Raw genomic sequence first — 27,291 nt, 5'->3', positions numbered from 1 at the left:
CGAATTAATCGATGTGGCATACAGAAGCTCCACTTATGGGACGAGTGCAGAAAGTGGAGCAGAACAAGAGAAAAAGCAAAGCTCATGAAATAAAAGAAAGAAGAGGTCTTCCCTCAAGCATTAATATTCAATATTTTTTCCCGGCTCTATGATACACAAATGCAGCTAATGATATTTCCGTGGTGGCTATCATATCCCACGTGGAAGGACCACCTAGGATAAATAACATGTTGTAACCTCCCTATTAATAATGGGGCGTAAGAAAAAATAATAATCATGTGGCCTAAGAAACAAAACAAAACAAAACAAAACCCCAGCAATGTGATCTAATAACACGGATGGCATATCCCATATAAAATTCAAGGCAAACTTCTTTTTTTTTTTCTGGATTTAAAAAGATGCTTTTGGCTAACCAACAGTTAGGATGCTGTAACAACTTGCAGAGTCTATAATTAAGGAAAAATGAGAAGGCTGGGCCAAGACGTTCGCGTCTGTGAGCTGCAGGCCACAGAGGCACAAATGGTCCGTCACCAAAACTTTATTTTTTCATTCTCCCTCCCTCTGCCTTCCCTGCCCACCAGACCTTCTGAAGTCTGCAGGTTTTAGCATATTCCAGTCCTACCCCTTCGTTGTCACCTCAACAGCTGGGATCTCCTGTTTCTCTTCCCATGGGAAGCCAAAGGATTACAATCACTACGCCTACCTTGGAAAAATAACCACCAATTTCTTTATATGCATTTACATAGAAACATCATTTATATCAAGTATTTTTAAGTTTAAACTACCTGGACATCTCCCCTGGGTTCTACAATTTTAATCCTGAGTCAGAGTGTTCTAGGATAGTGAAAGTCCTAGCAAAGTAACTCCATCTGGTTGGATTCAGTTAGTTGGTACTGTTCTTGCTGCCGTGTAGACTTTACCTCAAAATATACTGACCAAGGGTTCGGTTGGGTTGTTCTGTGTAAATACTGATCATCTGTACCATCTCCACTCACTTAGGGACAGGTTAACTTCATAATTCTTTTGACTGAAACGGTCAACTTGAAATTGCTGAAATATGTCTACTACGAAGCCTATAATATTTTGACATTTCCTTACAAAAAGTTGAACCTTAAAATACAGTGACATCTCATATTATGGAGACATTACTCTTCCACCGACTTCAGATTTCTCAAACAGTGCTCAGATCCCCAAGAGCGATTCCCAAAAGCTTGAGAATCGCCCAACTTTTGTTTGAAGTTACATACTTGATCCCTGTCTTAGCTTTAAGGATTTTTCAGTAACAAGCAAAAAAAAAAAAAAAAAAACGAACAAAGACACAAACTTTCTCACCAGGAAATTCGAAGTACACTGGAAGATCAATTTTAGAGAGAGGCACAGTGACAAAATTAGTTAAATATCACAGCCTGAAATTGGAGAAAGAGAAAAAAAAATAGATAAAGCTCTTTGCACAGGGACCATCATGGGATGTTAGTTGAGATGACCCTCGGACATCAGGGAAATAGTAAATTATAGTTAGTGGCCTCTGACTGAGCAAGTAGGAAAATATGTGCGATCTAACTTCTATCCAAAATATGTTATACTAAAAACAATTGCTTTGGCGCAGTAAGGAGTAGGCCCTGGAGTTCAGTGGTATAGGTCATTATTGGCCAAAATTTAATATGCATACGAGCCACCTTGGGATCTTGTGAGAACGTGGATCTTGTGTAGCAGACCTGGGGGCGTGAGCAAGATTCTATATTTCTAACAAGCTAATGTTAGAATGCCATATTTCTTTCCAGTTAATGCTGGCAGTTTTTCCAGCAAGGGTATAGAAGGTATTGATTTCCCATAATGTCAGATAAATGAGATGTTCCTGCATTTGATCTCAAGTACTTTTTGAAACCTGAAATTAAAACACACTACTTCTATACGTTGGCAAGTTTATGTTACATACAGTTCATTCCCTTTGGAAATAAGGAAAGAGCATTATAATCAACTATTTTTAAACTGTGAAACATGTGAGATAGAAATTAATAACAGTGCATTTTTCAGTTTCTTTCAACCGTATAATAAGCATGCATGAGTGAATTTTATTGAAATCTGAACTTGGTCAATACTGTGCAAAATTTGAGGTGAACTCTATAGCATACGAAGTCATATTCAATAAAATTCTGAATTTTCTCCTAAATTATATTGTGTCATCCTTTTAACATCTGGAGAGTATGCAACACACAAGGCAAGTTTCTGGGAGTCTTCTTCTTCTTCTTCTTCTTTTTTTTTTTTTTTTTTTTTTTGGTTGGGGGGGAAGGATGCTTGGTTTTCATTTCGGTTAATTGTGAGACACTGTGCTTTGTTCCATGGTGAAAAATCAAGGCTGTGTTCTTTGATAAAAAGAAATGCCCAGGCAATCATTTTCTGGTTCTGCAGTTTATGCACATAAATATTATGGGTATTAAAATATTCTATAAATAAACTGTAGGGGGGGGAGTGATATACTGTAATACACTCAAAGCTGTGGATTTATACCTTCCGTAGGCATTTCACATATTATATAAATTCTTGACCCTGCCAAATTCCTTTACAAAATATTCATGACCAATGACATTAATGTGAGACTTCTCTGATCTTACTACATCCTCCAAACTGAAGTTGTGGTTCTAGATGCATTATTGCCTATTAGATCCTTTCCCACCTCAGGAAGCTTTTGCTGAAGGTGAGATTTCTGTGATGCTCCAAATTATTATTTAACTTCCTATGGCGAAACTAAATCACCTGCTACGTTTGGTGTGGATGGAGTGTTCATGAAGCGTGTGTGCACAGGGGTCAGGGTGAGGAGACATCGGGGAAATCACGAATGGCATTTATAAAAAAGATGTGATTTCACGTGTTCCTTCAAAGGGCCACGGATTTGTATGTAAAAACCTAAAAAAACTGTATATCGGACAATAAGGAAAATAGGCTCATGATTCTAAATAATTTACAGAAGATTCTCACATTTGCTATCACTTTGTAATTCTATCTTTCCTTTAAAAAATCAGGATGGTATAGACAGCAACTGTATAAACCCAATACCTGTAAAATCCTCTAATATAAATTTTTCCCTTATTTGTTTTTTTATGAAAAGTAAATTCACATGTACCAAAAAAAGTTCTGTGAAGCTAGAGATGAAGAGTAATCTAGGTTAATCGACAAAATATAAATGATTACTTAGTAAATTACTTCTTGTTTATTAAAATGAAAAAAAATCAAAACCCAACCAAACAGCTTGAACGATAAGTTTAAATGATAGGTTATTTAGGGACTTGAGAATCTGTCCAAAAAAGATTTTTCTGGGAAGAACAGTTCATTAATACAAAGGCGAGTGCAAATTCGTCTCTTGTCAAACTTTAAAGCATATGGTTCAAAGTTTTAGCTTGTGTGCCTGATATAAATTCCATACCTTTTTTTTTCTCAGTGACAATAAAAAGCACAGTTTATTAAAAACTGAAGTAAAAATCAAAATAACTTGTTAAAAACGCTGTCACAGTTTTGTCATTGGTATGTGGAGGTTGTTCCAGGGACCCATCCAAAGCTCCTCGTCGTCGGAGTGCGTGTGGTCGCCGTGGAATTGCAAAGGCTCCTTGATGTTCATAGTGTCACCCATGGGCACCTGTTCCCCTGGGCTTCTCAGCCTGGGCCCCAGCGGCTGCCCTGCAGGACTGTCGGCCCCCACGGGCCCGGGGGCAAACGTCACCAGAGTCGGCCTCGGGTTCATCTTCTCCGTGGAGAAGGGCCCCTTGGACAATGTGTTCAGGGGAACATTCTCTTCCTGTGTCACCGCCAGCCTGTCGAGTTTCTTAAAGTGCCTCCCCAGGCGGCCCGGGGAGGAAGCTTTCAGGGTGTCAGCGAGGCAGGCCCGGCGGGTCCTCACCACCGACCCGTTCTGGGCGATGTAGATGTTGCCATTGACGTGGCTGTGCACACTGGGGTGCTGCAGGCGGTTTGGCTGGCACTCAGGCGCACTGTCCTCCCCGGGGGAGCTGCCTTCATACCCACGATCCACCACCAGCTTGATCATTCTTTTTCTCGCCCACTGCCAAGGAAAAAGACACAAAGGAGTCACCATCTCAGGAATTGGTGGGGGGGGGGGGAGCAAAGGTCACAAGGCCTGGAAACCTCAAAGACATGGATAGGAAGCTATGGAAGGCTTAAAGAACTCAAGGGAGAGAGAGAGAGAGAGAGAGGCAACTCTTCATGAACATCAGATTCTTTCCTGCCAATGGTCAACTGGTTTTAGAGCCTACCTTCTTTTTCTTTTAATTTTTTTTTAAGATTTCATTTATTATGAGAGACACACGGAGAGAGAGAGGCAGAGACAGAGGCAGAGGGAGAGGTAGGCTCCTTGCAAGGAGTCCAATGTGGGACTCGATCCCGGATCCCGGGATCATGCCTGCCCTTCGGCCCGGAGCTGAAGGCAGACTCTCAACCACCCAGGCATCGCTAGAGCCTAACTTCTGAAGAAAGTTTGTTGCTCAGCTAAGAAGCAGACATATCAGGAAGCACGGGTGTTCTTTTTGATGAAATTACTGCTTTCCATGAAAAAAAAATTAAAAAAAATTTATATTTAAGTAAGGATCTGATCCAGTGTGTGACAGTTGCTCTACTCTTTGAGGAAGTTAAATTGAAGGGGGCGCACAGTATTAGGATATTATGTTCATACTAACACTTCCTTTTCCCAAATGTTAAAGATATTTTTTTTTTTACCCTACGTTATTTTAATTCCTAATTCATACTCCAGTATTAGCCAGACTTTTTGTATTGACTTCAAGTATCCTGATTTTCTGGATCATTTCACTTAAATATATGTGACCTAGAAAGAAAATACCTTCCCATCCCCAATAGTTTATCCAGTAATACACAGAAATGAATTATTGTCAACTTTCTTCTAGAATGCAATGGACATTGCCATAAATTTATAAGATTTTTACCAATCCACATTAGAAATGGCAAAGAGGAAAGGTTAACCGATGCTAGGTTACTCTCAAAATAGTATCACATTTTTAGAATATGTGAACTACCAACGTGTGGTACTAAGTAAGCCATTCTTTTTGATTTCCAGATCTATATTTCAAACTTAATATGTTTACTTACCCAGAAAAAAGTTTTGTAAACATTTAATTATATTCACTTTTTTTTTTTTCTAAATCCATCTTAACCTATATGCACCATGGAAAAGAAATAGTATAAATTTAATTTTTAAACTCCGTTTCATTTATCTCCTAATATTTGAAATGGCCATCTACAAACCTATCTGAACATGTTTGTGACTTTTTTTTTTTTATAATACTTTTGCCAAATGAAAGATACATATATGCAAAAGTAGAGTCTTCGAGATCTCATTTGTTGCAGGTTTGGTCCTGAGGATTTACTGTCTACAGATGAAATAACCGCCCCCCCCCCCCCATGCATTCATAAAATTCATTGCACTAGGCAGGACATCACTGGTGATATAATATTGCCAGACAGCATGAACAGAAACCCCACTAGGGAGTATTAAATTTTGATGAATTGCTGGTCTTGACAATTGCTAACTTAAGAAAGAGGAGTCTGTTCTGCCCTAATACAGTGTAGTGTGCAAGTCTGTTGTAGAGAATCTATGCTCACTTTAACAGCGTGCTTCCACTCTTAGGTCAGATAAAGATCAAGACCATGTTTCTCCCCTCAAGTGTCATTCCAGAAAGCACACAGAAGGCACTGCACACAAGAGGCTGGTCACTGCACACTCCCACCTCCTGGTCCCCGAATCAGAGTGCCGTGTTGTAGCCCTCAGAGCTGGTTCCTGGGGACCTCTCCCGGCGTGCGTCCCTGCTGTTGGCATAAGGGGGCACCTGAAAGCCCCAGGGGCCCCCAGACTGGCTCTCGCTGCTGCTGCTGCTGCTGCTGCCACTACTGCCCGGCTCAGACTCCTCCTCACTGTCCACACCTCGCTCTACCGAAGCAGACTCTGTGCTGGCCTCCTCGGTGGCCTCTAGAGCCACTGCCTCCTCCGCGGGGCCCAGCTCACTTTCCTCTCCTGCTGTTGGTTCCTCCTCCTCCTTCTCCTCTTCCACTGGGGGCTCTTCCTCTGGCTCTTCAGGAGGCCCCTTTTTTCTACTTTTGACTTCCTTGACCTCTTCCACAACGGGCCTTCTTCTGGCAAGAAAGATGTTTTTCCTGGCCTTCTCCCCTTCTGACTCTGTGGATTCTGACTCTTCTGACTCTGGAGTAGAGCTCTCCTCCTCCTCGGAGGGCGTCTCTGACTCAGACTCCTCTTCTGTGGTCTCTGACTCGCTGAACTCGGATTCCTCTTCACTGTACTCAGTGTAGTCACTGGAGGACTCCTCCTCAGACTCCACCGTGCTTTCCGTAGCCTCCTCCTGGTCCAGAGTGAGCTTTAAATAATCCTTCTCTGCCTCCTCAAGGCGTCTCTGCCACTCTTCCCCCTCTAGATCGGCGAGGGCCCTTCTGTCCGCTAGCCCTCGAACTTTCTTGAAAATCATTGGGAAGATCCTGGCTCTCTTCCATGTCGTGTATGTGGGCTCGGCTGGTGGCGGCTTCTCAATGGTGACAACTACTTCTTCCTCCTCACTAGGCTCTCTAATTTCAACTTTGGGCTTTTTAATTTTCTTTGCCTTTTCCTGAAAATCATGAAAATGCAATTGAACTGTAAGCTGGGGGATGGTTGTGAGGTGACCTTGTCCCACACAGGTCAAGCAGAGGTGACTCTGCAGGGTTCTAAGTAGTTTCAAAGAACAACCACACAGTTCTCCACCTGCTATTCCCACTGCATACAGTTGGAAAGTGATCACGAGAAAATATTTTATTTTGGCTTGTACATTAGAATACTAAAATCTAAGGCTTTGCCATTGTTTTCTTATTCTGAGTTTATTTTACATCTTAGATCAAAGGAGAAGGAAGCAATCATTGCCTCTCCTCTTCTCCCTCCCTACACTTTGATTAATAGTTTTATGTGTTTTCTTTAACAAAATCGTAATCAGGAGATTATGATACTTTAATTGACTAATTTCTGTGATATGTGGCTATATTCTTAATTTGGCACAGGGTAAAGCTATAGGGACATGTATTTGTTTTCATTTTTGTTTTGGATAAATGTTCCATGTAAATTTTACAGGCAAAGTATATAAATGACTCGTGAATTAAAACCTACATGACATAATTCTATTAAAATATTGGTGTCATATTCTGTTTCAGTCTGATAACTGTGCTTTTTCATGATTTTTAGGTACGCTGGACAATGTGGGAACCAAAGTAACCATTGTTTTGCAACATGATTTTTATGTGTTCCATTGTAATGTTACATTTATGAAGTGCCATTTAGGATTTTAGAAAATATAAACTTTATGGTGGCTTTATTCCAGATAGTTAGCATTTCAGAGAAGGAAATAAATTAAGCTTATACAACAATTAATTTCCTTCTATAAACAAGGCAGTGAAATGGCCCACGTTATAAATTTCTAAGGGAAGCAAGTACTAAGTGAATAGGATTTCTGATTTTTGACATTTTTTTGCAGCCTGCTATTCAAGTGGGGTTCAACATTATGGCATTACCTCTTCCTCCTCGTACTCCTCCTCCTCCTCGGCTTCACCAACTACCTCACCATACTCCTCTGGTCCAGCCGGTGGTAACAGGCGGCGACGGCTCCCATACTGCGGCATCTCATACCTGAAACAGAAACTTACAGCCTTCAACATGTTTCCATGTGGTCTTTGTAACCATGACTCATTTCTGTTTTCTTCGTTGTTTTCATCATTCCATCAACAGATATGTATATAGCACCTGTTGTGCTCCTTGTCAACTAGTCACAAAACCATAAGTAAGAACTCTAAGTTGATGGGCCAGTGGTTTTTACCACGATGGTACCCAGGGATAACAGTACAAAGAGTCAGGTTATTTCAGATTTAAGTTTGGGGAGAGACTAGGGTTTAGAGAGGGGCATATCCCACCTTAATTAGTTGAAGAATTTAGAACATGAAATAGGATCTTTGTAAACTAATAGCTTATTCAGAACAGAATGTCTCTAACTCTACACTGAAGATCTGCTTCAGACATGGTCTGGAATGGTATTTACATTCCTCTTCTGTATTTTTAGAAAGCAGTTAATATGTGTGTAGAGTGACCTGAAATGCTTATTACTGGCTTCTGAAAGATGGTTTCTTCTTAATTTCTCTTGGGCAAATCTTGAGGCTGACTAGTTAGATAAAATGTTAAAAATCTCACATGTGAGAAATGGTGAATTCAGGAATTGAGCAAATATGTTTGACTTCTATTTCTCATGTAAATAATTTTGAATCATTTTACTGCATCATTAGCGTTATAGTCGATATCACCATAGAACAGCAAACCAGAAATGAATACAGAAAGGTGGATAAAACTTGATTGAAACTAAAAGCAGATACGTAATTCTTTTCCAAAGATGAAACTGATGAAGTGGTATTTATAACGCAAATGCTAGTAATAATGATAACTCCTTATTATTCACAAAAATATTGATACCGGATAAAAAAAAATCTGAAGATGTACCCATGCTCATAACTGTAATAATCTTGTCCGTATTCCTGGCCAGGATCAATTCCAGACTCCATGGATAACTCCTATTGTTCAGAAAGAGAAATTGCATTTGAAAATAAATTCTTATCACATTTCAGGTCAAACGAATTCAGATTTATTTCCAGACCTAGATTCCCATGACTCTCAGAACGCTCCTGCCAAAAAACTTTAATTACAAGTGTTAGTCAGACATATTCAAAACTTCTTTTTCTGGCTATAACTATTTTACATGAAATAAAGTTATGTTTTTACAACTGAGGGGGTAAAAAAAAGTACATTTTTCTAATGGTGACTCTGTTAGAGATTACAGATGAGCTTATTCCTTGTTCTTGGGTAATTTTTATTTTTATTTTATTTATTTTATTTTCTTGGGTAATTTTTAAAACTATCAATAGACAGTTAATACTTCACTCTATTTTAACTTGTATTATTAATGGACTTTAGCCTTGAGAAAAATTACAAAGTTACCTTCAGCATTGTTTCACTTCCTGATAATAGCTTCATAGCATGCATAGCACTTTTATGCATCACATTTATTTTTATGAAAGGATCTGATGATAATCATTTATATGTTAATTAAATATGACATTAATGTGTGGTATCTCTCAAGGATGTTTACATTTTAAAATATACTGCTAGTTCTGGATTTAATTATTTAAAAAATTGTCAGGTTGGCAGCCCTTTCAAAGATTCCAGTTCTAAATTCTAAGTAATACTGATTTTTGTCAGTCTGTTCTTAAAGATATTTTTCCTGAGACACACAGATATAATTAGTTTCAAATAACTATTACATTCAATTTCAATATATTTTCATGTTTAATTATATTTTAACATTTCCAGGAGGCTGAACTGCAAAAGTGCATTAACCACATGAATTGTGCAATGACATAAAAGGGAGGGAGGAAAAAGTGTAGGTACCCCTAGGAAAATGGGTGGGTATTTATGCCTAAGATCACCATTATTTACATAAGAATTAATTTTGTTGGTCCAAAAAATTTTTTTTGTTGGTCCAGATTTAGTAACAAGTCAGGAAAAAAGTGTCTTCTGAAGGCACATGTGTCATTAAAAAGTGTGAAACCACAGCCTTCGTGGTGGGTATGGACAATGACCCTCCCTTTGCTTTGTCACTTTAAACAACTGATTTAGTTGCCAAAATTCTAATCAGAAAATGCTATCCAAAATCTGAATTTGGATTTCTCTTGAAAATTAAAAAGCTGGCAGCATTGGGCTCTATTTCTATGTCATGAATTTAGTTGGTGGCACTACTCCTTGCAGCGATCATGTTCTCTCCGGGCCACTGCCTGTCCTCTGGCACAATGTTTGCACCCATCGCCAAAGTTGGGTCTTCCTTGTGCTCTTCTTTCATATCTAATAACCTCCATTTGCTTCTATCACTTCCCTCCATACTTCTTCACATTCCTCCTCTCTGGTGACTTTACAGCTTACAAATACCATATGCCGAGGAATCCAATTTCAATGTTAGAACTGCTACAGTGTACCCACAAGATTGGCTCAAACAAACAGACAGGAAGATCAGCAGTACCATGTGTTAGCAGGGACATGGAGCAACTAGAACTCTCATACATTTTGGGGGAGATTATAAATCCACCAAATCCTTTGGAAAAATGGCAATAGTAAGAAAGTCAAATATATGCATATCTTTTCACAAAAATCCAATATAGTTTAGTTGATATGCTAAACATAAATGGGCACAACTGTGCACCACAGTACATCATTTGTGACAGCTGAAAGCTGGGGCCAATGCACAAGTCCATGAGATACACATGACTACCTCACACGGTAGCAGAGATGACACTCCCAGACAGAATGAGGAGCAAAACAAGTCAGGTACACATGAAACACATGATTCTATATAATCTTATTTATATAAACTTTTAAAATAGACCAACTAATGTGTGTCTTACAAGCTAGGCAAGAAGTTTTCAATCCATGATAGGTGTAACTTGGATAAACCTCATTGGCTACACTATGGCTACTGTGCAGTAAAAGTCTACATTTTGACAGAAGAAAATCCTGCCATTTGTGTCAGCCTGGGTGGGAACTGAGGATGTTACACTGGAGAAAACAAGCAAGACACAGAAAGGCAAATGTGGGATGGTATAAATTCTGTGTGGAATAAAAAAAAATACATAAAAATAAATAAAAAGTCAAATTCATAGAAATGGAGGTTAGAAAAGTAGTTGTCAGGGGCTAGGGATGAGGGAAGTAGGGAAAGCTGGTAAAAGGGTGCAAATCTTAACTACAAGATGAGAAAGTTCTGAAGACTGAATGTGTCACATGGTGACTGCAGTTGGTAACAATGAATGTGTAATTGAGATTTGGTAAAAAAGAGAAGTTAACTGTTCTTACCAAATAGCAAATCACCACAATGTAGACTTTAAATATCTTACAATTTTGTCAATTATACTTCAACAAAGCTGAAACTTTTGGATAGATAGATATAGATACAGATATGGATATGGAGAGATATAGCCTTAAAATACTTCTCTTAGGGGTTAAAATAGAAGCCTGGTGAATGGTTAAGGAAAGGAGAAATAATATCTTCATGTTGACAGGGAAAGGCTTGATTTCTGGAGACCAAGCTTTGTAAAAATTTATCTAGTTGTGCAGTATGATCTGTATACCTCTATGTCTGTAGTTCTAATTCAACAAAAAGTGTTTATTACAGAAAGGGGATGGGAAATGAGGTCAACAGAGGTCAGTAAGAATTGGGGCAAAGTTAAAGTTTAAATTTAAGTTATTCAAACTAAATGACTTTATATACGTGTGTGTGTGTGTGTGTGTGTGTGTGTTTCCATATTGGTAGGCTTAGACTTTTGAAGCATCTAAAACCCAATGTGATTATACTGGCTTAAAAGAAGTAAATTGATCTCAGAACTAATACTTTGAAACTGCTGGGCCAGTGTGTGCTTAATCTAAAATGGAGACTATGTATTATGAAAAGACCACCAAATGTTTCTGAAGTTGAATCCTAAATTTTCATCAATGGAAGAATGGATAAAGAAAATGCAGTATGTAAATATAGTGGAATATCAGTCAGGCCTTAAAAAGGAAGGCAGTTGTCACTATATGCAACAACGAGGATGCACGTGGAGGACATTACACCGGGTGAGATAAATTGGTCACAGTGGGACAAATGCTGCATGATTCTGTGGTGCAAAATATTGAAAATTATCAGTCTCAGAGAAGCAGGAAATATAATGATGTTGCTAGATGGTGGGGAGTGGGCAAAATTTCAGCTGGAATAAAGTTTCAGTTAAGCGGGATGGAAAATCACACTGTGTTATGATAGTTAACCACACTGCATTCTACACTTAAAATTTGTTAAAAGGGAAGAACTCAAATTAATGTGTTCTTACAATTAAAAACAAAAAAAAAACTATTTTGAAGTTGAAATTCAATAACTTTTAGCAATAATGAGGGTATTATGCTGAGTGATAGAAGTCAATCGGAGAAGGACAAACAGTGTATGTTCTCATTCATTTGGGGAATATAAATAATAGTGAAAGGGAATATAAGGGAAAGGAGAAGAAATGTGTGGGAAATATCAGAAAGGGAGACAGAACATGAAGACTCCTAACTCTGGGAAACGAACTAGGGGTGGTGGAAGGGGAGGAGGGTGGGGGGTGGGGGTGAGTGGGTGATGGGCACTGAGGGGGACACTTGATGGGATGAACACTGGGTGTTATTCTGTATGTTGGTAAATTGAACACCAATAAAAAATTAATTTATTAAAAAATAATGAAAACAAATATTTATAGAAACATAATGAAACTGAGCGGATTTCAGATGTTAAGAGTTAGAATCCAGTAATTTTCTTTACACATACTTATCTTTTTTTTTTTCCTAAAGGGAGAATAAAGCTCAGCTTGTGCTAGTTCTGATTATATATATATATACACACTGGCCTCAAAATGGCTTAAAAAATATTATAGAAGGATGGAAGCAACTGGGAAGGAATCCAGGGAACTTAATCTTTGATGCAATTAGTCACTCTGTAGTCTGAGCTGGGCAGAAAAAGACAGAGGATGGTAGAAAGGAATAACCTGAAAGGTCCCTCTGGGATTCTTGTTCCACCCATTACTGAAGGGCAGAGCATCAACTATTCAGAAAAATATAATAATCAATAAATGGAGGAAGCGCGTGGCAACCATTATGATCCCTAACTGGCCTGATCAGACAGGAATGTGGACCCTCTCTGCTCTCCACCCGTTTCCAGCTGCCACACATTTTTGCTGACCACACAGAGAAGCCAGGATTAATTTAGTATTTCACTGACGAAGAATAAACATGTATACTAATGCAAACAAAAGCAACATATTACTACCAGTTACGGAATTTCCTTCCTACCATGCTCCAGCTGCTGAGGTAGGAGCTTGTACACTAAATATTACCACCAAGATTTTATAGAAGATGAAAATGCTTCTCAGGAAGGTGCAGATCTTGGCTAACATCTTGCATGAGGAATTGGCATCTGGATTTTAAGTCTGATTTGTCTGATTCAATCATCTATGGAGATGCCTTCATAGAAATTTTTACTCAAATTTTATAAAATTTGGATATTCCTGTCACTCAACCTCCAAATTTTGGAGGGTAACTTCTCATCACAAAATGCCTCTCTTTAGCAAAGTTAAGATCCTGTTGTTAAAAAAAAAAGGGGGGGGGGATAAGAAGAATAGTTTTTAAGTAAAACTTATAGAATACTAAATCTGCCAAAAGAAAGAGACATTTAAAATTAACGTTATTTTTTAAAAGGGTAGAGAGTGTATGAGCATAATAAATATGAATTATAGGCATTTGTTGTATAATTCCGAATATCTTTTTCTCATTGTGGAAGAAAATGTCATAGGCACTTTGAAGTAGTAGACATGTGCCCAAGGGTAGTATATTTTATTTAAAGCACCTGAAATGATTAAAGACTATTTATCACGACCCAATTTCTACTTTTCCTTATTTCAGTCCCGATGCCAGCATTCCTTCCTCAAACATCGCCTAACCCAAAGCTCTCATCTCAGGAATGGTTCTGATGAATCCAGGTTCACCAAGACAAGAGACTCATCTGGTTCATGATTGGTCTCCTTCAATGATAGCTTGTTTTCAATAGGAGCAAAGGTCTTATTTGTCTAACTCCAAGAGAATGAGGCTGAAAATTTGGAATTTCAGCCCGCAGCAAGCAAGAGAAAAGAGACTTGCTTGCTTACTTATTTTATATATTTGTTTTCATTTTAAACCACCTCTTCTCTGTCTTGTAAAATTATGCCACGTGGGCAGCCACCCACTCTGCCTGAGTGTAAGATGAGCCTTAACGTGACATAAAATACCATGGAGACTCAGCGAGGTCGAAAAGAAAAAGAAAATTGATACCTCTGGTTTAAGAAGAGAAGGCCTCAGCAGTTGCTGTTGCTGCCAAAGGAAATTAAAACAGAAAAAAGGTTTAGAAAATAATTCAGGTGGAAAACGGAGATGATGATTGAAAAGAGAGAAAAAAAGGCCACAGCTTAAAACTGGTTACCTTGGGATTATGATTTATTAATCATGTGATAGCTACCGATATTTTGACGATTTATGGTAGAAAATGAAATAACAAATTCTTTGTTTCCATTTTATCATGGTTTTAATCAACATCAAAGTTAATTGCGTTTAATAAATAAAAACCCATAAATAACTTTTTGGTTCCAACTTCTCAGTACAAAAAGTTATTTATGATTTGAAAAGCACTTTAAGTGCCACGGGATCCTTTTGAACAAGTTTAACCTTGTTTTAAATTGCCCCTCTTTTTTTCTCCCCAATCGCATTCAATGTAATCAGGTTCATTTGTGAGGAGGGTAGAGCACATGACATAATGATACAGTCGCAACGTACACATCATCATATTTAAGAAACGTCCCTGATCTTTTTTTACCAAAACATGGATGGCTTACAGTGGAACATTGGGTGTGCTTCTGGAAATTCTTTTGTGATCAGGGAAATCACCCTTCCTTGGATTTTGCTGGCATCACTCCTTACTGCCTCTCAACCTTACTCATACTTATTTAAAGGGAACAAGGTCCCTACTGCTCTGTTTTCTGATAATTTAAACAGATGAGAACAAGAGACACAGTTCAAATTTTGGTTTATCCAAGAGTGGATAAACCACACGAATCTGAAGTGGGAATGGCATTGGGAATGTGGGCAGAGAAGTTCTGGGAGACAAGTTCACCAGCGGAGCAGCTGTTGGAAATGGCCAGGGAGAACAGCTATGTGGCTGAAGAGGTAGATTTTCCGTGACACGGCCTTGGCCCAGGTAAGGCATTCATGGAAAGGAGCGGAAGCTGAAGTTAGAGATAGTCTGATCCAATCTCTTAGCTATTATAATTGTCCCTGAAAACTGGTTATTCTTAAATGCATTCATCTTGCTTTCCAAAGATGTTAGGACTTGTGCATTCTCAACTAACGGCCAATGAGGTCGTGTGCTCATTTAACTCTCTTGACTGGGAAGCTGTCTGCCAAACTCTGCTAGGTTCTTGGTGGCATCACTGACAGCAGCACGTTCAGAGCAGCTAGCCAAATACCACGGGCCAGGATGAATGCCTACCATCTTCTCCGCAGACTGAGAATCAAATTAACACGATGGTGTGAGATTTCCCACAGTCTGGCTTTTTAAGATCTTAAGCTCTAATGTGTTAGGAAGGAGACTTGGACTGGTAAAAAGGAACAGAAGTCCCAGGTTTCTAAATTAGGTCTCTAGCCTTAGAAAAATAAGTTTGGGGGAATGTCACAATGCCGAGTAGAGGCAATTTAGGAAAAAAATAAATTCATCCTTGGAAAGGTGAGTATTTGTATTTGTTCACCCACTTAAAACCCCAGAACAAAACAGCAATAGGTCTAAAAGAGAGTAAACAGCATAGCATACTTATAAGTTTTATTGAAATAAAGGAAAATACCCTAGTTATGAAAGAATATAAATCAGTCCTGCCTGTAATGCAAATATTTTCCTAGTAAGCTTGATATAACACCATAAAGCCCTTACCTCTGATGCATAACCTCTCCTGCAAGGCAGAAACAAAGAAATCAGTATTAAACAACTTAGAGTTTCAGATCAAATAAAATTATAGATAAGGGTGTTTTTAAAAAATCTGAGAAAAAAGGAGAAGATAATTTTTACTAAAAATTGTCTCGTTGAGAAATACATTTTATCAGAAGAATCGAGGTTCCATGTCTGCATTACTGAGAACAATTATCAGCCCAGACTCTCGTGCCATATGAAAACTAAACTTTACATGGTCAATTTTATCTCAAGGGTGTTTAAAAGCACATTTGACACTGTTATTGCCAACTGGATTAAAAATATTCCATATCATCTCTAACCTAAACAAGTTTTGATAGATATTAGATACTTATTTGGGGGAAGAGATGTGTTTTATACATGAAGAGCATATCGGTACAGGATAAAAAATGATCTCAGTGACTAAAATATATTCTTCCAAGCATTTGTAAGATGTTTTTTTTTTCTGTCTGTTTGCATCAATTTATTCTAAAACTAATGAATGCAAAGTACTTGCTAGCCTTTAAGAGTCACTGACCTTACCAGATATGAGAGCTGAAGATTTTCATTTTCGTTTTCAATATTACATAAAGATCTATAAAGTTCATGGACTGTAAGTTGGGGAAATGTTCAACTGTACTTGAGAGGGGGAAAAAAAAGTCTAAAATGCTTTTTGCGTTAAATGTCACTAATTATAAAGATTTTTAATTTGTTATTTGCTAAACAGTTGACCTAAAGTCCTATATATTATGAACCAAGTATACAAAGCCGGTAACTGCTATAAAGAGGCACATACATAACTTTAAAGTCCAACAAAACAATCTCTGTAGCAAATTTCTTTAAAATATTACAAGGGCTTACGAAATAAGTCTACTTATCTGAACAAATCTTAAGTGGCTAAGGCATTGCTGATTGAAATGGTTGGTCATAATGGTACTAAAATGCTTACTTAATCCTGTTGGCAATTTGTTACTTGAAATGGTTCTTTAGTGAGTTTTGCTTCTATGGTTCTGCCAATAGTTATGAGAACAGTAATCCTTCTAAAGCATTTAGGAGTTTGTTAATTTGCATCTGAGATAGAGAAAGCTCATTCTCTGGTTTTAATAATGAGCATCGAGTCACATATGTGACGTGAAGTGTCAACCAAAGCTGGACTTCATTCTCCAGGATATTTAAGCTGACTTTTTTTTTTCATTAGTTGTATTTTCCCTAAATATGGAAAATAAAAGATCAAGAGATGAGCTACACTGTTTCCATTAACCTTTTTGTTATCTCTCATGTGATTATTTGTATTGTTTGTTTCAGCTTGAAGGCAGAAAGCAGCTTGAAGAAGGTTCACAACAGAATCAATATGCATCATTGTCTGTATGCTTTCGATTAACATGACTTCCTGGTGCTCTTTATAAGACCAATCGTATAATATTGATGCGTTTTTATGTAGATTATATCCAATGGGTATTAATTATTCATTTTACACCATTTGTATGCCCTAAGTTTACTTTTAACAGTAAGGAAATGTATGGTAACCTAATTTCGTCATTTAAAAAGATATCTAACAATTTCTTATTCTTCTTTCTAATTCTTTAATTAGAATATATTGAATGCAGAAGATACAAAATGATATTCTTTTTCTGGAGCTTGGTTGTCAGGTTGTGGGGACTCAAGATTCGAGAACAGGAATATCATGGCCTGTGTACTCAAAGAATATAGGTCTCATGAAGAAGGCATTCTAACTGACTTTTATGATGAAGAGAGATCTCTAAATAGAATGTGCAAGTAAAAAACTAGATATAAAACATGGGAATGGATGTTTCATTTGAAAAGTGTAAGATACTAATAAAATATTCAGGCTAAACAGATATTATAAAAATGTTACAGAAAGTATTATAAATTCAGTAAGGCTGTAGATACCTACATAAAATTGTTATTTGGAGTTTCTATAATATTTGTTTGAAATTAGAGAATACATTATCAAAGAATTTCTTTCACGTATTCAAAAAGCGGGTACAAAATAGCTTTAAAAAACACACAGTCATATTAAAGGCTTACACAATCATGAATAATACCTTGTCAGAGTCCGCCAAATAGCACAAGTTCTCATGCATATGACCAGCTGCCAACAAAAACTCCAACTGAAGTGTTTCAGTGAAAGAGAGAAAAAAATCATGTTCAAGAACCCCAAGAAGGAAATTACTCTTGATTTGGATGAAAAGAATCTGAAGCAGAGGAGCTAATGAAAATAATTAGATTTATAGGCTTTTTAAAAAAAAAAAATCTGATACTATCAATTCGGGGATGACAAACCAAATTCTTGAAGGAATATCACATAATGTAGGAGCTGAACAAAACCTTTGAAATGATGCACTACTAGACTCTGACCCTATATTAATATACTTACGATGGAAGTTATCAAGCAAGACTTTTGACTCTATTTTGAAATTGTGCTTTGTTTTTATGTGCAGACTTTTATCTTCTACAATATTAAAACTAATAGGTCACATAATTACACTTGTATTCAAAGTGGGGAATTCCAGTAAATAAAATGTATTCCGTGTGTTACATGGGAAAACAGCCTAATTACTTGTTGGTCAAGTGTAGCTTTCATTAAAGAGATAGGAACATAGCACTTAGCTGAGCTGATGCCTCCAAGAATTTAATTGAGTTGAGTTCTGAAAACAACTACAACATAAAATTTCTTTCTTAAGTATAAATTTTCATCACCTTTGCCTAACAAAGAGTAAAGGCCTATAAAAAACTGATGACTGTTCACTAGATATATTCCTTCTTGATTTCTATTTAAAAGGTTTAGATTTTATTTGTACGACTAAATTCGGATGATTTATCCAGAGTAACAAAAGGTAACTAGAAATGAAGCCAATATACTTCTCTAAAATTTTGGTAGGTAAACATTTTATATTAATGATAAACTTCATAAAAATATTTATAATTTTCATCAATCACATAATAAATTAACTCATACTAGATAAGCCTTTGTAGACATTTATTTAACCTCATTTTGATGAAACTGATGAGAATTTCTTTATTAAACTGGAGATAAATATTTTCTTTGAAGAACCTCCTGATAAAATTATAATTATGAGATGTTATCATCATAATGTGGTCAAGCAAAACTGAAGACCTCTTTAAACATCTGTGGGAACAACGAAATGTCTTACAAAAGCCAACAAGTCAAGATTTATTTTCATTATAAAGAAGAGAAGAGAAAGCACAATGAGAAATAGAATAAGACAGTTAATTGAAAAAGTAAAAGATTTTTCAAGTGTATAAGCATACTAGTAAGATAAAAGCAAGCCAGAGTAAAGACTGTTCTTGTAAGAAAACAGATGACTACATCTTGTAGCACCTGGGATTTATTTTGGAATATCATCATGTCTGTCAAATCCTACATTTCCGGTTACATAACATTTTTACTTTGGGAATGTTTAATCTTACCAGATACATAGGCTTCAAGGAAAGAACAGAACCTATAATAGCATTTTTTAGATTATTTTAACAGTTTGCTTTTTTTTTTTTTTTCCTGGAGCAGTAAAATAAAACTATGATCAAAACATCAATGTAGACATTACTGTATTAACATGCTAAGAAGCCATTGGTTAAAGCTGAATATCTAACCTTCTTGCCCACATATTCCCATTGAAAAATAGATTGAAATTACTTACTTTTTAAATAAATGCAGACAAATAATGCTACTTCGTAGTTAAGAAAATTATAAATCTATAATATGAGTTAGAAATGATGAGGTTAATAATCTTTAAAAGTAAAAAAATGAGGAAAAAAACAGCATTGCACTGAGTTTAGGGTAAAAGAATGGAATCTTCTTTAATGTTCGAATTTGCCTGCGCTCGAAAATTTTGGTCAACAGAAGAGTTGTCCAGTTAAGATAGGAAAAGCAGCATTACAGTGAAGTAGATTGACTGTGAGATTGGTTCTCCGTTTCCTCGGCAAAACTGTGCAAATTCCCCTGGGGTTGTTGAGACGTCACGTCCACATTTTCTCTCTCTGGAGGGCAACTTGTCTCTAGTTTCCAGCTGTGTGTTGCTGGAAAGTTTTTTTCTATTTGACTGTACATGTTAGCAACTGACTTTTCAAGGTCCGCTAAGTTTTTTATATGCTTGAGGATGCCCTTTGGTTGTTTCTGGGGGTCTGTGTCACACACGCTCGTGGATGCTGGTAGCTGTGCGACAGAGGGCTCCACGTCCTCGGTAGGTGTCACACTGACAGTGTGCTTCACAACTGGTACACAGACACACGTAGTGGATGGAGCCCAAGACGGAGGGGACAGAGGAGAAGGAAGAGGAGGGGATGGTGGGGGGAGGGAGGGAAGTGAAGGTAGAAGAGGTGATGGAGAAGAAGAGGGAGGAGAAGGTGGGGTGGAAAGTGGGAGAAATGGAGGTGGAGGAGGAAGAGGAGGAGGAGGAGGAGGAGGGGCAGGCGGAGGAGAGATGTTTGGTGGTTTGGGAAGGATTTCGAAAATGTTCCTTCCGGCTTCAACTGTCAACAGACATGTGGGCATCTCTCTCCTAAAAACCGGGGAATTTAAAATGCAGGGCATTGAAGGAGAAAGTTCCAAAGAACAGTCCGCGGGAGAGATGATGACATCAGGTTCTGCCTGGAGTTCCACAGTTCTCGAAACAGTTGTCAAAGTGGAGTAGGAGGAGTGAGACGAAGGAGAGAGAAATGAGGAGTCTGAAGACAGAGATTCCACATGCTGTGCTCCACGTGGGAGCAGGGGCTGGCCTGGCCTTGCTTCTCCTGTCTCGGGCACACTGGATTCTCCAGCTGCAGGCAGGGGGTTCCTACTACCTCTCTGGTTTGGAGGGGTTCCAGGGCTTTCCTTCCCACCTTCCGGCCTGCGGCTCCTCCGTGGCTCCAGCTCTAGGGTTTCTGGCCTCCTGGGAAGTTCCCACACTGGTCTCTGAGGGAAGCACACTGGCTGATGCCATATCCTCTGAAACATTTCCCTTGGGCCCCTCAGGGACTTACTCCTGGCTTGTGTTTTGGGCAAAAATGAGTCTATAAAATCTGTTCTTAGTAAAAAGTCGGAGTTTGTTGGTCTTGGATCTACAGCTTCCTTATAAAGAGTACTGTGGAGACTGAAGGCGTCCTCCTCAGACATCAGTGTGAACTTCCTTGCTGACTTGGGCTGGTTGTTCCTAAGGGATCCATCTACATGAGCCTGCTTGTGAGCCTCAATAGTGCTGGAAGGAAAAGGCATCACACTGTGTGGACTTTTCCTGTCTTCTGAGACTGACTTATCTCCCCTGCTTTGTTGGAAATGGTAGAGAAGGAAAAGACTTGAAAGAAAAGAAGATAATGAAATGTAAGGAAACAGGTCGTGACATAGCTTTCATGAGAAAGGTGTCTTTATGGTTCGCATTACTACTTCAAAATATAAAAGGCCAAATAACACTAATCTACTGAAGCAAGACATTACTTTCATGTCCCTGTTCTCAGAAAGACAGAGCAAGAAAAGCTTGAGAGCTGTGCGTAGCATGAGACATTTTTTTTCTTTCTTTTAGAAAATGCAACAATCTGTAGACTGTTTTTTGTTTTGTTTTGTTTTGTTTTGTTGTTTTTGTTTTTGTTTTTGTTTTCCAGTTAGTTTGATACAGCCAAGTATCCCTGGCCACACGTAACAGTTCTCTTATGTAGAAATCATGATTTTCCAAATTGCAAACCAGCATTTTGGCTAATGGTTTCCCATCCTTTGCTTTGGTTGAGGATGCTCAGAGCTGACTGGGGAGAAGGATCCTTAGCTGTATCTGATTCAGTACCATTATCTCTCATCTCAGTAATTCTGTCCTGGAGCTAAAGTACACTCTCATCTGAGGATAAAGCTTACAAGAGAATACAGAAAGGAGTTTTCTATTTCCCAGATTAGAGAATCAAAGTCTCCAAGGACAGGTGGGAGAATTTCTCACAGAGGTCAAAATCACAATTGAGGAATTGAATTTATGCTATAATCTTGAGATTATTTCCTTTTATTTTGGTTTTAAGCTTAATCAGTTTTAAAATGCAATAAACATTACAAATAAGAAGAGGGGCTGTTGGTATTTATTTTGAATGTGATCTGCATCAAATTTTGGTCAAGACTGACTTTAATGAAAAGATTTATGTTCAAAGAATGTAATTTTGATACCCCTGGATTTGCTCATACACTGACGCTGACTTAGGGTGGCCAGAGTGATAAATAAAATCTACTAAGTGAAGGGACATAAGCAAGTGTCTCCAATGAAAGCAGCGGGACCTTTCCCCAGGAAGGCTGGCTGGTTTTGATTAGTCTCTCATCAGACTTTGCTCTCAAGCTCAAACCGAGTAACATTTAATATTTACCAACACAGAAGGAATGAAATTAAAGGAAATACTGTGAATAAAAATTAAGTGACCACTTTGAAAAATCAGAATGACAGGGGAGGCAATAAAATGCCATATAAAGCCAAAGTTGTCATTGTGTCAGTTCACAAAGATACAAACTATGAAGGGAGACTCCTCACAGGTGGACTTGCGGTATCAGGCCCATCTAGATAATTTGGGAAGGATAGACAATTTTGATTAAACAGACAGCAAAGTCATTTTTTAGAAATGGACTTGGCACATTATTGGGTAATTTTTGAAATGGATTTGTTCTTGGTTTAATTTTTTGTTGGAAAGAACTGTGTATATAATGGAACTGCATCACTTTTGACTGAGAGATATCTTGAAATACTTTTAACAAATTAAAAGTGAGAATTTCGATACACTTCTTGGTAGGCACAGGTTTCCAAGATACCAAAAGGGAATGAGATACGGAAGATAGAAATTTCTTTTTAAAAGCAAACGACTCCATGGGAAAAGACGAAGATTACTATGTTCAGAGTAAAACTTAATCTATTCTCTTGTATCTTTTTTTCCCTAATGCCTTGTATTAGAATGATATTATTTACTTACTTATGCCTATGTATCCACAGGTGGGAAAGAGAAAACATGCGACAGAAAAAAAAAAAAAAAAAAAAAAAAAAAAAGAAGAAGAGTTTGAACTATAGTTAAATTGAGGTGATTAGGAAAATATTAACAGGAACTTGCTTTAAACATTTACTATGTATATCCAGAAAAGAAAATGCATGTTTTTATATTTTCTTTGTATTTACTCCTAAGGATGATATGTAATAATATTTCAGATAAAATCATCTGGCATTTATTTGGTTGTCTCATCACATAAAATAGCCAACTATCCATTTCCTATACATACCTAAAATTCACTTTCATTATACATGGCTGATTTCAATCCCAAAACAGGTATTTTAAATGAGATTCTAAGAATTGTTTCTATGTCCTAACTGAAAAATTAGTCACACTGATTTATAAAGAAGATATACAAATTGTCTACAAGAAAGTAAATATACGAGTACTATAATGACTGTCACAGAGCGATTGTTGAATCTGTATGAAGTTATGAATTAGATCATTAAGATTTTTTTCAAAATGACCTTTGATTTTTTTTTCTTTTAAATTTGATAATAATTCATTTGGAGTTAGTCCATTTTCTAGTAACTTATGTTCAGAATCCCTGTATATAAAGTTTTTAAATAGATAGGTTAAACATTTGTTAAAGATATTTAAATGTGCAGAACTCAAAACACTTCATTGAATACATATTAATTGCAAAATACTCTAAGTCTACCACAATTTTTTCAAATAAAAGTAGTCCTTAAGTGTTGCTATTTGAAAATGATCACATCAAACTATATTGATTCCAGATGATGTAATAGTATACTTTCTTTTGTTAAGTAAAAATGAATATATATCCCTCACTAATTTCAAGTGAAACAACTTTACACATAAGTCTTTTTTTGTCTTCTGAATATTTTTTGCTGGAGAGAAGTGGTTAATATGAAGAGAATCAAATCGTATTGGCTCAATTCCTGCATTCACCAGTAATTCAAAAAAAAGACCATCATTTTCAATTCATCAAAAGATTTAAAAACTATATTTAAAGCATGAATCCTGCATTATATCATTTTAAAAATAGAATCTCAAACACTAAACTCTCAAGCATTAAATTCAATGTTAGTGTTAAGATATGCAACATTAAAATGAGTTTTGACATTTTTAAAACTTCTTAACATCACCTTGTACGGTAGTATTAATATGGCAAATAATACTGATACATGTGTTTAAAACCAGTTTTCCCATGAAAAGGTAAATTTCATAATTTTTGCGGCTTGCTTTATTCCTACTAGTAAATGCTACAAATGTAACACAGTAAGTAATGTCTTTTCATCCTTCAACTCCACTAAATTCCAGTTAATAAAAGGTGTCTTTGATATAATTTAATTCAGTAATAATCAAAATTTTATACTATCCTTTGTTTGTTTTGCATTTCATGTCCAAAAACTGTTTAAAGCATCAGCAAGCTGAATAAGTCCGAAAGGAATCAGGCTATGTGGGTAGCGTTATGGAAACATCTGTGACATCTTTTCATGGCAATTTAAAAGTTTTCCAAATGTGTATGATTTAACGTTGCTTAGAGGTTCCAAATAGCATGGGAGCAATATTAAGCTATGACAGCAGTCTCTTTTAAGAGGAATATAATGAAAAGCATATTCTTTAAGTGGTTGGATATTTACTATTTAATTATTTATTTGGGTTTCAGATTTTCATGCAGATTTTAATCACTCTACCTTATGACATCCCAAGATAGTATCTTTAAAAAGTGTATGAGTTTAGACCACAATATTGGTTTTAAACTACCAAATAGGAGTTGGCTTTTGATACTAAATCAGGAATTACTAGTTTATGGTTATGCCTTATTTTTCCTTATTTCCTATGAGGAATAAAATAATCTTTCTCCTGAATGTGTTTTTAATTTGGGAGAAAAGACTATAACCTGCTTAATTGTGAAGGTTTGCAGATTAAAGCTCGTCATCTGCAATGTCACCTCCATTGCAGTACTTCTTTTCTCTTATTCAGTTTTTAATGTTGGCTTTTTTTTCTTCTCATGTTTTGGTTATTTTCTTTTTGTTTTGTTTTTGTTTTTTGTTTTGGTTATTTTCAATGCAACTTTTCCTTAGGTTCTCATCTTAACGATTTTGTGAGTCTCTCTCTCTTTTTTTCAAGAAACAAGTCGTAATTAGCGTGCATTCCCGCATCAGGTGGCAATGACATACTCACCCCCCAGCATCCTGCACACACACCTGCACACCTGTGTGTCAGCGGCTGCAGGGTACTTACATGGTGCTGTCCCCCAGCTCCTCGTACAGGTGCGCCCCGGGGGGCGGCGGGGGCGGCGGGGGTGCGGCCACAGGTGCAGGGGCGGGCGCGGCGGGCTTGGCCGCGGGCAAGGCCGACTGGATGCGCGCCGTCTTGGTGCACTCGGCTTGGCGGCTTTGGTAAGGCAAGGATGTTTTGGAAAACTCATTTTAGAAATTACACGCTGGCCAGTTAGCATAGGAACCCACCAAACACACCGTGAACACGAATATTCGGACTTAGAAATTGGTAAAATTACAGAGGCGGCCACGCAGAGTATCCTTCTGGTATACCCCCATCCCCTTCAGATCTTTTTTAAAAATATTTACCCTAAAATAATAGGTAGAACTCATAGAAATATCTGCAAGCTAAGTGAACTAGTCATAGTAGAGGTAGGGGGCAAACTATCTATAAAAATGGGATGGATGACTGGTGCTTATTGATGGGATCTCTTCCCCAGTGGGAGGCATGCTGCAGATGCCTGATGTTGAAGATACACAATTTTTCTTTATCATTCATCTTCCATCTGTTTAAAGAAAGCTATTTCATTTAAAATGATTTGGAACATTTTTGACATGACTTTGGAGGGGCTCTGCAGTTTACGGAGGGTTTCTGTCCTAAAGTGGAGAGATGCAGCTGGGTTTTGTTTCTTTGGATAGCCAGGACAGCTGTGATTCTTGCCCGGGAGCCTCCCTGCTCTTTCTGAATATCCTGGACACCAGCCGTTTAGCTCCTTCCTTCCTCAAAACCAAGATCTCAAAGTGTGCAAACTATCAGAGCAAACTGTCTTTTTCACATTTCTTCCCTTGCATCCCAGAGTGAGAAACCAGCTCGATTCCACATATCCAAAAAGCACAAGGGAATTTGAACTAAAAACTATACACACCCTGCAAATAGAAGACAGACAAATAGGTCTTGGTGGTGGGCAGGCTGACTGCTTTATCAGTAGTATCTGGGATTTTTCTTTTTATAGTATATAAAGTCATATACAAGATATTAATTATACTTACACTTTAAACCTGTTTTCGAAAAGCAATGAGTAAGAAAAAAAAGAGAGAAAGCTACATTAGAAGGACTGCATTCAAAATATTTTAACATCTGATATAGTCTAAATTATGAATAATTTACTGGTTAAACTCTTAATGACACACTAGGGAAACCAAGTATTTCAATTCAGAAAATAAGAATGAGGGAGCACCTTATTATGGCTGTCAACACCACACAAGCTGTGAAAACACTCATTACAGGGAGACAAAGAAATGAACTAAATGGAGGAAGAAAACCTGGATGGAAACATGGATAGATGAATTTGAACTCTGATAGAAAAATGGAATAGTGAGGATGATCTGATCTCAGTAATTGGCTTCTTGGCTTCCTGTGCCTGGAGGATGTTACAGGGATGAATCAGGCAGCAAGTCTGGACGAAGATTAAACCCTGAATATTGAACCAGACACTGGAATTGCAAGGTGACACTCCTGGCGTGGTGAATCCATGGCACTTTTTTTTCACTTCTGCCCCTTACTTTTCCATGTTCAATGAATTTCACAACCGAATGTTAATATGAATGAATAGCCATCCATTCTGGTCTAATTCACAAGCAGAGTATAAAAGTACGAAAGTTAGATCTTTTAAGTATTAGAATGTTACTTTGAAACATGAGCAGTGCAAAACTCATTTTGCTTCATTCTGTTAGTCTACAAAAAGCAGCAACTAAAATGGATTCATTGACTGTTGAGCTGATTACTGAACTTAATTGTTTAAAATAATTAAATCCATCTACAAAATGTTTAAAGGCTAAGCACCTTAGTGGTTTGTTAAATTTCAGACCACTGAGAGTATAACGTCCCGGATGCTTTAATTTTGATCCCTGCATTGTGTGCCAAATATAAGAAGTCTCCTCCTTGATGCTGTTGTGAGCAGGATTGCTTTGAGAAGTATGGCAATGAACAAGAGTAACTGTAGTGTAGATTATCTTTAACATGAAAATTAATACTGGCTTGATGGCTTAATAATTTAAAAGCATTTGCCCACTCTTAGGTTTGTTCATAGGCTTTAGATTTGGTGTATCAACTGATTTGTTATGGATACTTCAGATTCCGATATATCACACTAAATGTTGGATTTGCAACTTTGCTATTGCTTTTGTGATGAAAAATATTCCTATCGCATCTTCATACTGTTCAATAAGTTCAAATTCCTTGCCTTGTTGAATTCCAAAGAAAATTCTGTGTTAGAGAACAAAGAACAGTTTAAGAACACATAAGTGTTATTTCAGTGCTTTCCTTGTGGGAGTTTCAAATGAGAGGGACAGTTCTATGATCATTTCTTACTCTCTGTTCTGTCAAGTAATTTGTATGATTTACAATCACTGCCTGTTATTTATTTGCATTCTATGGCACCCTTAGGGCTAACCTCTCTTCTTAACTG

At 37.3% G+C, this 27,291-nt stretch overlaps 1 protein-coding gene across 2 annotated transcripts in view; it reads right to left on the bottom strand.

Moving 5' to 3' along the window:
• Window positions 1-373: 373 nt before the first annotated feature.
• Window positions 374-27,291, bottom strand: part of PCDH15 (protocadherin related 15) — a 737,973-nt gene continuing 711,055 nt past the window's right edge. The window contains exons 30-36 of one of the 2 annotated variants that reach the window (XM_038576025.1): window positions 25,874-25,882; window positions 24,846-24,998; window positions 15,600-15,618; window positions 13,955-13,993; window positions 8,543-8,613; window positions 7,570-7,684; window positions 374-4,054 (exon numbers count right to left, since the gene is read on the bottom strand). In XM_038576025.1, coding sequence (XP_038431953.1) covers window positions 3,503-4,054; window positions 7,570-7,684; window positions 8,543-8,613; window positions 13,955-13,993; window positions 15,600-15,618; window positions 24,846-24,998; window positions 25,874-25,882 — 958 coding nt within the window. In that variant the 3' untranslated portion in view covers window positions 374-3,502. Of the gene's footprint in view, window positions 4,055-7,569; window positions 7,685-8,542; window positions 8,614-13,954; window positions 13,994-15,599; window positions 15,619-18,837; window positions 20,930-24,845; window positions 24,999-25,873; window positions 25,883-27,291 lie in introns of those variants that run through there. The other variant, XM_038576024.1, reaches the window with a different exon arrangement.

Source organism: Canis lupus, chromosome 26 (assembly GCF_011100685.1).
Source record: "Canis lupus familiaris isolate Mischka breed German Shepherd chromosome 26, alternate assembly UU_Cfam_GSD_1.0, whole genome shotgun sequence".
NCBI lineage: Eukaryota > Metazoa > Chordata > Mammalia > Carnivora > Canidae > Canis > Canis lupus.
The sequence above is the reverse complement of the archived record's forward strand: the minus strand, read 5'-3'. Positions and strand labels throughout refer to the sequence as shown.